The sequence below is a fragment of the Toxoplasma gondii genome, chromosome XI, assembly GCF_000006565.2.
Source record: "Toxoplasma gondii ME49 chromosome XI, whole genome shotgun sequence".
Classification (NCBI taxonomy): Eukaryota; Apicomplexa; class Conoidasida; order Eucoccidiorida; family Sarcocystidae; genus Toxoplasma; species Toxoplasma gondii.
The window spans coordinates 5,814,134-5,824,925 of record NC_031479.1 but is presented as its reverse complement, the minus strand read 5'-3'; the positions used below and the strand labels follow the sequence as shown (position 1 = coordinate 5,824,925).

General features: G+C 51.4%; 2 protein-coding genes across 2 annotated transcripts; both read left to right on the top strand.

Annotated features, from left to right (window-relative positions):
* The first annotated feature begins 320 nt into the window (after positions 1 to 320).
* Positions 321 to 4,148, top strand: TGME49_216875 (cpw-wpc domain-containing protein). Its single transcript, XM_018779755.1, has 27 exons — positions 321 to 541; positions 599 to 667; positions 726 to 764; positions 824 to 870; positions 926 to 994; positions 1,055 to 1,065; positions 1,128 to 1,173; positions 1,235 to 1,262; positions 1,323 to 1,440; positions 1,495 to 1,574; positions 1,633 to 1,674; positions 1,746 to 1,777; positions 1,834 to 1,915; positions 1,968 to 2,070; positions 2,136 to 2,250; positions 2,305 to 2,333; positions 2,386 to 2,430; positions 2,491 to 2,555; positions 2,617 to 2,729; positions 2,792 to 2,818; positions 2,875 to 2,906; positions 2,961 to 2,985; positions 3,039 to 3,065; positions 3,122 to 3,432; positions 3,490 to 3,537; positions 3,599 to 3,823; positions 3,877 to 4,148. Exons 1-24 carry the CDS (start codon positions 407 to 409, stop codon positions 3,393 to 3,395), a joined length of 1,653 nt encoding a protein of 550 aa, XP_018635269.1. The 5' UTR covers positions 321 to 406; the 3' UTR covers positions 3,396 to 3,432; positions 3,490 to 3,537; positions 3,599 to 3,823; positions 3,877 to 4,148.
* Positions 4,149 to 4,712: 564 nt separating this feature from the next.
* On the top strand, positions 4,713 to 9,249 carry TGME49_216880 (guanine nucleotide-binding protein). The gene is made up of 4 exons (XM_002370955.2): positions 4,713 to 5,176; positions 6,852 to 7,276; positions 7,576 to 7,821; positions 8,477 to 9,249. Exons 1-4 carry the CDS (start codon positions 5,062 to 5,064, stop codon positions 8,654 to 8,656), a joined length of 966 nt encoding a protein of 321 aa, XP_002370996.1. The 5' UTR covers positions 4,713 to 5,061; the 3' UTR covers positions 8,657 to 9,249.
* Positions 9,250 to 10,792: the final 1,543 nt, after the last annotated feature.

The window sequence follows — 10,792 nt, the reverse complement described above, 5'->3', positions numbered from 1 at the left end:
GACACTGGTTGCCGCCCTCTTATGTGGAAGCGCTGTGAACGAAGGGTCTCAGCTGCTCTTGTACAGGTCAGAGACACAAAGGCGGATCATCGCAAGCACAGGATGACTGCCCCAAGTATAAGCAAGCAGTGCAACACCAAATTACTCATCGCAGCATTCACAGACGAGTGGATATTTTTGGATATGGGCCGCTTCAGTGAAATTGTGACTGGACGTTTGCCCGGATTTTACAGTCACGGGCCAACGGGCTCCGGAGTGTACATCCACTGGTAGGAAACACCATGGGAAACTGAGGGCGAGCCAATTCGTTGACTGCGGAACTGTCTGATAACCGGGCAGGACGAGCTGCTTTTAAGGCTGCTGAACTCCTCTAACACTGCTTTTCACGTGGAAAAGTTACGCTTGAATGATGAAACGCGGGTGCCTTTTCCTTGCTGTCACCGGCTGTGTGGCGTCTGCGGACGCTGGGATGATACGCGATGTCTGGCTATCAGAAACCCCGCCAAAGGTGAAGGAAGCGAAGCAAGTCCAAGACGCTTTGGTATCAAGCATGTAAAACTGCGACGAGGGTGTGAGGAACTGACATGTTCTTCTTCAGACGGAACAGCAACCCTTCTTGGATTCGTTCTCGAAGAGAGCTCCAGCCTTACCAGTGGACCTGACCGAGGTAGAAAAGTTCCGCAGTCTGGGGGAAATATACATCCAGCCATTCTTTCTTTTCACAGAAAATTGAGACCAAAATCCAGCACGATGTTGAGGAGAAAGTGAGCGTAGTCTGTCCAGCGAAGAGGCGCTGCACAACCCAGTTATGCATTTATACCAGAATCGGCAAGCAGCAGCAGATGCAGGAGCTTGTGTAGTCGATTACTCGTAAGCATAGTCGCCAGTAATTTACGTGCAGATCCGGAAAACATTCGACAAACAGAGCGCCATGCCCACTGAAGTGGCATTCGAGGGACGTTGAAGGCGGCGGCCATTTATGTGAAGCACCGAAGTAGGGCGACCGTGACTCTCAGCGAACCAGGACGTGTGAAGCACGATTGAATACTATCAGGAACTACAAAGGTACAGTGAAGAAATCGCTGAAGGAAGTTGCAAGACGCAGACAAACTCCTTCCGACTTTAAGGATTCTGTGAAACCAACAAGAGCTTCGACTTCTACACTGCCGATGCGTGAGCCCGTCACTTTCTTTCCGGCATTCTCCATTTGAATCATCACGCTTTCACCCTGTAGGAAGGCAGACTGGGCAGAGAGCTGTGAGGTAACTCGGACTGTCGTTCATTAATCGCGGAGGATAAGACGCTCTGGTTCCGTGTTGCAGGCAGTATGGCCGTGCCATGGTGACGCTGCTGCAGCGTGTCCTTCTGGTCTTCGTGACTGGTCGCGACCATGTCCTGAAGGCTTCTCACACCTGGCTGACCAAGAGGTTTGCCAAGCAAGTTAGCCGTGAGTTCGTCGACTCACAATGCCGGTTCCACGCGATTGCTGTACAGACTTGGGGCAATACTCTGGGCCTTGCGGGTCCAGTGTCAGCTTCAAAGATTTCACGGAAGAAGCGAAGCGCGACTGGAGCGTGAGAGAACGCATTTCATGATCATGGTGCAAATCGCATGAGCCGCAAACTGGTGCAGGAAAGTTGTGATGCTGACTGGCCGTGCTTCGAGGATTGCACAGTAAGTGCTGAGCTGACGCAGCCCGCTTCACGAGGGATAGGATCGACCCTTGCTTGCGACCCTTGCTTCAGGCAACCTTTAATGCGGTTTGCCCGGATGGTTGGTGAGTGCTGTAATAGCGATCCACACACAGACAGGCGATAACGCATACGATCATAGGCTGCATCTGGGAGATTACGCATGCGAGGCTAGTCCAGAGTATAAAGCAACCGGCCCTTGCGACAGCACGTGGAATTTCAAGGTTGGACTATCTCCTGCAACCTCAGCTAGACCCGTCTTCATGTTTCCTGCAGCACTTCACTCCCGCGATGAAAAGGAAGTTTGAAGCTCTCTGCCGCGCAAGGTTCCCGTGTCAAAACAGTTGCCCCAGGGACTACTCAGTCGGTTGTCCAAAAGGTTAGTCTGCCAAGATGTTGAACGCGTGCCTCCTTGGGTATGGCGATCTGCCCTCTCGTCTTTAGGATGGAAGGAGATTCGTGGTGGCGTTTGCGAGGCTCCTACCGACTACACCAACTGTGGAATCAAGACACAGTTCTTCCTGGGAATGTCTCCAGCGGATAAACAGGTGTTTGAGAAGTAAACAGTTCAATGAACTCTGTGTAATCAAGATAAATGACTGTCTGTTGGCAGGGAGTGTGGCGTCGAATGGCCCTGTGAACGTGAGAGGAGTTGCAGCTCACTCTAAAAGCTGCGCTTATGGAATTTCCTCAGCGGTGGCGGCGTGTGAACTTGACTGGGAGTTTCCTTGCCCCGCAGGTCTGTTTCATCGGTTACACCTACACCTCGCCTTATTTGACAAGTCGCTCCGATAAACAGGGTGGGAACTTAAACTGCCAGCTGGCAGCTCTTACGACGAAATAATCAAAACGCAAGATTTCAAGGTCAGACTCGACGATTTGCGGCAGTGGGTTGGCCGTTAGCGGTGACAAACCTTGGTGACAGGGAGTGGGCTGCGTTGCGCCAGCTACAACCGACATTGGGCAATGCAATAACGTGGAGACGTTCGTTTCCGAAGAGGAAAAGAGGAAATGGGCTTCACAGTGTGGTCAAGTGTGGTGAGCGCTAATACCGATCCCTTTCCATACACGAACTTTGCTACACGTGAGGAGTCACGTAGGCCCTGCAGAGAGACATCACGGACGCCGTAAGCGTTGAGCTTTGCCAGCACGCTGTCCGCTGATCTACAGCATTTCGGTGCAGTGACTTGCAAGGTGTTTTCACGTTGTCGAATGGTGAGCCCAGCTGTCAGTTCCACAGTTTGAAAGACTCCCACATTCCTGTCACAGGAACTCTCATGAGAAAAGGCCCCCGGTATGCGATGCTTGTCGCGCGCCATTGATGCTGGGATAACTTTGTCGGTTCAGTATTCCCATTCCAATCGCAGATAAAAGGTTGGCACAGCACGTTATGCTACGACCTCGAACTGATAGACAAGTCTGATGTTCAGAGAACTGGGGAAGCAAGGCCCGGTCCATTTAGGTAGGGATGCAGCACAGCGAGCCACACAAAAGAATACATTATCGTATGTTGCAGAGACAGGCGAAGTCATGCCGCGACAACCGACACCCTTATTCGAATGGGTCGTCGGTAAAAAGGAACGTGAACCCGCTCCTGAGCCTGCTCTAACTCTGGCCTCCGTTGCTGTCAAAGAGAGGGAGGTAATTCATGGCGTGCACTCTCGAATAATAGACAGAACTGAACAACGATACTGGCTATTGTAGGAGAAAGCTATTACGCCGGAGGCACAGCCCTACATCGGTACGCTCTTTTATTACACCAAGGTATTATGCTGAAACTAATAGTGACTGAATTCAGCCCCTCGCGGCTTCTATGGTGGCCTCATAGTGGGATATCACCTCATAGGTAGGCTGCCTCCTTGACATCTGGAACACGACGACGTTTCACATTTCGTCCCTCTCCACAGGTTCAGAGGCGTAGCTGATGCGTTGGACCAAAAAGCAGGCAATTATGGCTACCGTTCATACTCGCTACAAAAAATTAGCATTTAGCAGTGAACGGTTTGTGCAAAGCAAATGAACAGTGCATTTTATCGATCTGCGTTGAATTCAAGTTAACAACATGTGCAGTCGACGAAGTGCTGCAGCAAAATATAGCAAGAACTGTACTTCAATGCGGGCAGCACTTAAGAGTATGTCAGCTGCTAATTATCCGCTGAAAACGTTTTAGTTTTTCCTTGGCAAGGTGCAATTGGTATTTAGAAGTTGCACATAGGGATATCCTCAGGCCGCTGCAAGGTGTGAGGAGAGCAGTCGGCAAGTAGGCAATGACACTAGCGTCTGCCAGTTATCTCTTAGGTGGGGTCCGGACAGAAGCGATAACAGGTGCTGGGTGACTAATGTAGACAGAAGCGGCAACGCACAAGAAATGCACATAAAAGTGGTATACGGAAGTGGAACTTGAAGAAAGCGGTAACAGCTCACGCGCGACACGTGATCCATTATGTGCATCTGAAGCCTTATGTTCTGCATACGCACGCGCAAGCTGCTGAAACACGAGACTAAAAAATTTCTTCTCGCTTTCCCGAAAGGGCATGCATACGCCTAGAATAGTTAAATAAGGTACAAAAAAGGTGGCAGCGCCGAGTCACTCTAACGTACCCGATGTCGTTGGGTCACCATAACCCAGAACTCTAGACGATGCCGGTCCTTAGATTGACGCGGCTAGGATTTACGTGTTGACAAAAAAATTGCATGGCTCTTTCAGTCACTCTCGCCATGAAGAAATATTTAATCAGAGATCTGTTAGATTCAAGCAAGCCTCAGAAAAGTCTATCGAAGATCGTACACAACCGGGAGCTTCGAAGAGTTCGAATTACGCAGGACCGTCACTGTGCCAAGCGTTCCAACTTTTCGCAGCCTTTACAGCGACAGCCGTATCACTAGATTTTCCTTGGTCTTCCGCAAGTTGTTGTACTGGGGAGTTTTGGCAACGTGCACGTCGCTGCGCGCGCACCTCGTGTCGTTCCCCTCACCTCAGCGGTGTTCAAAGCGTACACGTGGTCAGGCCTGGAAGGAGCACGGGGTCCTTTCAAGAGCCTCCTAGAAAGCGTTACCCCCGGGTGGAGTTTTTCTCAGCCCTGTGCTGTCGTTCCCCTTTTAAAAGGGCGGCGGTTAACCTGTTGCCCCGCATATAGTGCTTGCTGTCGATGTGCCTGTCTCTTCGTTCACTTCGTGTGGGGGGCCTAACAGGCGTTCTGCTGAACTGCTTCTTTCCCTCGCGTTATCGTGGATGTTCCTGCAAGCAGGACGATAATCGAGGTTTTTGTAAGGAGGGTTGCTTGTTGTCGTCTTCCCCTTACTTTATTTTTCGTTTTGGTGTCCCGTCGTTCCCTCTGCAGAGGCCTTGTTTTCCCTTTCCTCCGTCAAAATGTCGGGTGAATCTCCCCTCGAGTTCAAGGGTGTCCTGGAGGGACATACCGATTGTGTAACGGCCATTTCGACCCCCTCTCTGAAGTCGAACACAATCGTTTCTTCCTCCAGAGGTGAGAATTTCTTTTTTTTAACCCATCACAGCATTTGTATTGTTGCAGCAGTCTGCCTTCTTGACACGAAAGCGACCAGGTGTGCAATACCATTGCGGGAAGGGGGACCGGAAAGAGGGGCTTCGCAGTGCGAAGGTGGGGAAACACCTTCTTCAACCCTATATGTTTTCTTCTTCATTTCCCAGTTCACCAAACCAAAACCATAAGCCAGCTCAATATAGAACGCGTTCCGGAAAAGAGACTCTGTCCATTTTTTCGCGACGGGACTTCCCGCTGCGCCACCCGCCGTTCAGGGGTTATGTCTGTTGGGGAGGCTTGCTCTTTTCGATCGGCTTGCTTTCCATTCGTGGACTAGTTTGAAGTCGTCTTGTGTTCATGAGCTTGGTCTTGTGGCAGACCTCGACGACAGCGGTTGAACATTTGCCTCGTCAGTTTTGTTGGAGATGTGTGTTTCGCGTACTCGCGCTGCGGTGTATTGACGTGTCACGGAGAATGTCGCACCTGACACATTGAGTGATGTTGCCGAGTTGCCGGGCACCGTCAGTAATATCTTTGTTCATCGCTGTGTGGTTTCGAGCATATCCACTCGGGATGCGAGAGTATCTTCCGATTCCTCGTAGGAAACCCGTTCGTGGCTACAACGGAACCGAGAAAAACTGCAGATCATGACCTTCAGTCGAGAGTGGCGAGTATAGCTAGGCACACTCTCGTCAGGGATGTTTGTGTGACAGCAGAACTTGAATTGAACAACGCACCTGTGGTCGGAAAGATTTGTACTCGCAGTGTTCCGTGTATTTGAGTCTTGACTTGGGAGAGTTCCGTGTGAAGCACTCTCCCTAATGGAGGTTTGGCGGAGGCAGAATGCTGCAGCGATAGGATGACCCAGGAAGTCCCAGCTCACTCGCAGGCCTCCGGGAGGCCGTTGACGAGAGACCTTCCAAAAGGGATGTAGTTCCTTTCTGACCGAGACTGCCGTATACACGCCCGCGAATGCTGCGTGAATTCTGCGTGCACAGAGGTCGTGAGGTAGAGTGTATATTTGCAGGTGTGTCCTGTCAATGCGTGCGTTGTTCCGTTTTCATGTGTGGCTGGACAGTGCCGGTGACTTCCGACCACGAGTCTGCATGTCTGTTCCTTGCCACCGTGGCAGGGACTCTGGTGTCTCGGCAGAGGATGATTCCGGAAGCACCCAGCTCACGCCGAGGCCGGCTCGACCGGCTTCTGACGAGGAACCTTCCAAAAGAAGAGTTTTCTTCTTCTGATATCGCTGCGACCCAGGGAACCGACTCGGTGTGATTTGTCAGTTTCCGTTGGATTTGGTGTCGAGCATATCCTCAGAGTTTTCCGGGAGGCTCTTCCCCTGTGAGATTTGGGGCTACAACGGCACCGAGAAGAAGTGCGCATCATCAGCATCGGCTCCTCGCATGAGAAAGACGGATGGGCCGCCCCTGTTGGTGTCGACACGGCGTTATGGATGCGGCCGGTGCCATTTGCTCCACCGTCTCGCAGCTTCCTATGGTTTTTCTCCGTCTGTTGTGGTCGCGGTGTTTCCCCTCCAGTGACAGTCCTATAGACGAAGCGAGTCGGAGCACTCGCGGTGTCGCGCAGCAGTTTGTTCCCCTGGCTTCCTGGGTTCCACGGCCGGCGCCCTGTCTCTCGTTTCTCTGTTTTTCAGACCACAAGGTGATTGTCTGGACGCTGAACGACAACCCCGACGACAGCGGCAGCGTCGGCTACGCCCGCAGAGCACTCACAGGCCACTCGCAGTGCGTGCAGGACGTCGTGATCAACAGCGACGGCCAGTTCGCACTCTCCGGAAGCTGGGACAAGACCCTGCGTCTCTGGGACTTGAACGCCGGTGTGACAGTTCGCTCCTTCCAAGGCCATACCAGCGACGTCAACTCTGTCGCCTTCAGCCCGGATAACCGCCAGATCGTCTCTGGGTCCCGTGACAGAACCATCAAGCTGTGGAACACCCTTGCGGAGTGCAAGTACACCATCGTGGACGACCAGCACAACGACTGGGTCTCCTGCGTCCGCTTCTCCCCCTCGGCCAACAAGCCTCTCATCGTCTCTTGTGGCTGGGACAAGCTCGTCAAGGTGCGGAGAGAAACACGTTTCTTCAACGCAAAAGTCGCCTCGGGCTAGGGGCGTTGACTGCGACGGCTTAAAGAGTGGATCGGTGACACACCGTGAGACACGGGATAGGTGATTCTGGGTAACACACACAGGCAATGTTCCTGCGACTGTGTCGTGACACCCGGTAGCCTTATGACGGTCTGAGTGATAATTCTGGTGAGCGATTTATCGCCATGGAAGTCACTCGAAAGGCAACTGATTAACTGCGCCGGTGCGCATGCAGAAAAATCTTGACGTTTGACTTTTCCGGTTGCTTGCAGGTGTGGAACTTGAGCAACTGCAAGCTGCGCACCAACCTCGTCGGCCACACCTCCGTGCTGTACACCGTCACCATCTCCCCTGATGGATCCCTGTGCGCGTCCGGAGGCAAGGACGGCGTCGCCATGCTCTGGGATGTGAACGAGGGCAAGCACCTGTACTCTCTGGACTCTAACTCCACTATCAACGCCCTTTGCTTCTCCCCATGCAACTACTGGCTCTGCGCTGCCACCGACAAGTCTGTCAAGGTGAGAAAACGTGTTTCCTTCTGTGAAGCCGATCTCTTGCGGACACGTTGTACAGAGTAATGTCATACGGTCCACTTCAAATCACAGAAGTGGAACACCGAAGTCGCGGATCTCGACGGCGAGAAACCGCGTACGTTTGAGTGCTCTGTGCTTTCGTAGTTCCACACATGTGCATATGTGCATGTTTGTTCACGGTGAAGATCTGTTGGGAAAGGCTTAGTGTCGCGTCAAAGTCAAAACCATGTGCACGGTGTACATCATTGTCTCTGCAAGAGCAGACTGCAGGACTCTAGGATGAGAAATCATTCCTCGTCTTGAAGACCCCTCAGGCACGCGGCTGTCGCGCCTCTGGAATCTCCCGATGCGCTGCGATGGTCGGTGGTCGACTGAGACGGTTTGAAACAACTTTTTTCGCTGACTCAAAGCCTGCATTGACACCCAAGCGACTTACGTTTTTCTGACTAGGCTCACGTGCATTTGACAGAAAGTCTTCCCACGAAACACGTACAGGCTGTTTTCGCTGCGGATCGTGGTGTCGGATGACCGGTGTGGGTGCCAGTGAGTGTGTTGAAGTTGGTTTTGTGTTGTTCTTCGTCTTTTGCACGGTCCGAGAGGCCTTCATACAGTTTTTTTGCGGTTCCGTGCGGTTTTTCAGATCTGGGATTTGGAAAACAAGAACGTTTTGTCAGAAATCACCCCGGAGAAGACCAACCGCAGCGGTGCGCCGTGGTGCACGTCCCTCAACTGGTCTCACGATGGACGCACGCTGTTTGTCGGTACTTTCACCGGTGCGATCAACGTCTACGAAGTCTCTTCAGAGCAAGTGACCGCGTAAGTCGGCGCCAGTCGAGGTCTTTGTTTCTGCTACCAGTTAACGTGGACAAAGTTTGGGCTTTTCGCCGTTTCTCTGTTGAGAGAGGGGGTCAGGAATGACGAGAACGCAAGGTGGAGTGAAGCGGGGAAGCAGAGAGCAGGGGACTCTGGGACGCCTGCAGAGAGAGGCAAGCACTCGGGGTAGCAACTGTGACACGCGTCAAGAGCGAAGGCACACACGAAAAAAAGCCAAGGGAGAATGGACGTGTGCCGCGACGCCGCGGCACGCAGTCGCAGCATCGAAGCTGAGAGAAGGTAGTTCTCAGGCAGGATGTACAGACTGGGAGGGGCAAAGGTGAAGAAAACGCAAGTCGTCGGAGGCTTCACTGCGACTGTTACTTGTTGGATGCCGTGCAACAAAAGAACCCTCTGCTCTGGACCTCCAAAACTTTGACTGTCAGCGCACCCGTTGAGCTTTTCTTTCTCCGTTTCGAGTTGCGCAGTTGCTGGCGCATGTGCTTGCTGTCTTGCCTTTGCATGGTGCATGGGCAAATTCTTCTCAACGGACACCAAGAACTCACATGCAGCCTCAAAATCACTACAAATTAGTCGACCAACAGAACGTAGGCACGAAACAAGTTCTGCTTGTCCCACAGATTTTCAACTCGCCGTTAAAAAACACGCCCGACCGAGCAAGAGCCAAACACAATAAACACGAGAGATGACGGATGTGGTATTTGTAAGCCTCAGTAGAAAAAGACCATCATACTCTCTTTGGAACTCTCCTTTCTAATGCTTATCTGTGTACCGAGTAGACGAATCGGGTTCTTGAAGCCCTGGCACCTGTTCAGTTACTAGATGAACGCTTCTAGTGCCTGGCATGGATGGATAGAACTCTCGGCTCTTTTGTCGTTTAACAGCTACTGCTGAAACTGTGTATTAGGTACTTGCTACGGTGACACTCTCCAGCTTCTTCCAAATAGATTTCGTGGAAACCTAAAATGTGCATGCTTGATTGATAATTGGCCGTTGAGGCGAAACGGCCGAGCCAAAAAGAGGAGTGTTCTACAGGCCAAATAAAACTGGCAGCTGGGCCCCTCTGATTGTATCAGCACCTGCATGTCAGCTAGTTTTTACTGTCTTCAGTAGTTTCCTTCTGGTGGTGGTATATGGCAGTCACAAAGAACCGAGAACGACAGTTGTTAGAAAACTTCAAGTAGTACATTTTCTATTCCATGGATAAGCAAGCTGTTGGATCTGACCAAAATAGTTCACTAACGGTTCATATTCGGCATCGTAGGCACTACAGTGTCTGACCTTACTCGCATCTGAATAGTAGCTTCCCTAACTTTGTAGTCTCAATTACCTTACGACTGTTGTATGGTTTAGAGATCGAATGCCAAGTGGTTCATGATCCAACACTTTTTAGCTGTCCGCAATGCTGAAAAAACATGGAATGCCCTGAGGGGGAAAAGGCGGTCCACGACTTACTGTCCAGATGCGGTAGATTCCTGTCGTGTTTTTGCCCTGCAAATGCCGGTGAAACGCAAATGTGTTTTTCCAGGCTGCCTTCGCCATTCAGAAGCCATGTGAAAACATACCAAAACTCCACACCTTTAGTTTTAGCTGCCTTGGATTTCTTGGAGCATACACAGGCTCTGTTTTTCGCGCCTTGAGGCACTGCCGCGGGACTGTGCCACAACGGGGACAAAGCGGTGCAGTTCTGGGCTCACGAGTCGCTGCAGAGGCAGAAAACTCCTCGCTAACATTTAGGTAGCTTCACAGTTTGGACAAACTGTAGAACTGAGCGCGTGAACGGTTGTGCAACGATTCGCACAATGGAGACCTTTCCACTTCCTCAAGGTTAAACAGTTGTTATCGACGAAACACATATAACCCGCAAGCAAAAAAGCGTGACACAAGTGACCAGTGCTAATATACATGCATGTAGATGTAGGTTTTCGCGTTTTTCTCGCGATACTCGACTTGATAAACGATCTTAGTCCTTTCAACGCATGACCTCTTTACAGGCGAGGGTGCGACTGTCACTGCTGTGCACGGCGACGTTTCAGGACAAGAAACATTTGTACAATGAAGACAGGTATCATACTTTACTTTGATAGGCTCTTGTCTGATGCCATGACGGAAGACTTGGACG

Coding starts and splice junctions, on each gene's coding strand:
- TGME49_216875 (XM_018779755.1), top strand. CDS start 407: ATGATGAAACGCGGGTGCCTTTTCCTTGCTGTCACCGGCTGTGTGGCG. Junction 1,575..1,632: donor AAGCGAAGCGCGACTGGAGC/GTGAGAGAACGC, acceptor AAACTGGTGCAG/GAAAGTTGTGATGCTGACTG. Junction 2,334..2,385: donor CGTCGAATGGCCCTGTGAAC/GTGAGAGGAGTT, acceptor GAATTTCCTCAG/CGGTGGCGGCGTGTGAACTT.
- TGME49_216880 (XM_002370955.2), top strand. CDS start 5,062: ATGTCGGGTGAATCTCCCCTCGAGTTCAAGGGTGTCCTGGAGGGACAT. Junction 5,177..6,851: donor AATCGTTTCTTCCTCCAGAG/GTGAGAATTTCT, acceptor TCTGTTTTTCAG/ACCACAAGGTGATTGTCTGG. Junction 7,277..7,575: donor GCTGGGACAAGCTCGTCAAG/GTGCGGAGAGAA, acceptor GGTTGCTTGCAG/GTGTGGAACTTGAGCAACTG.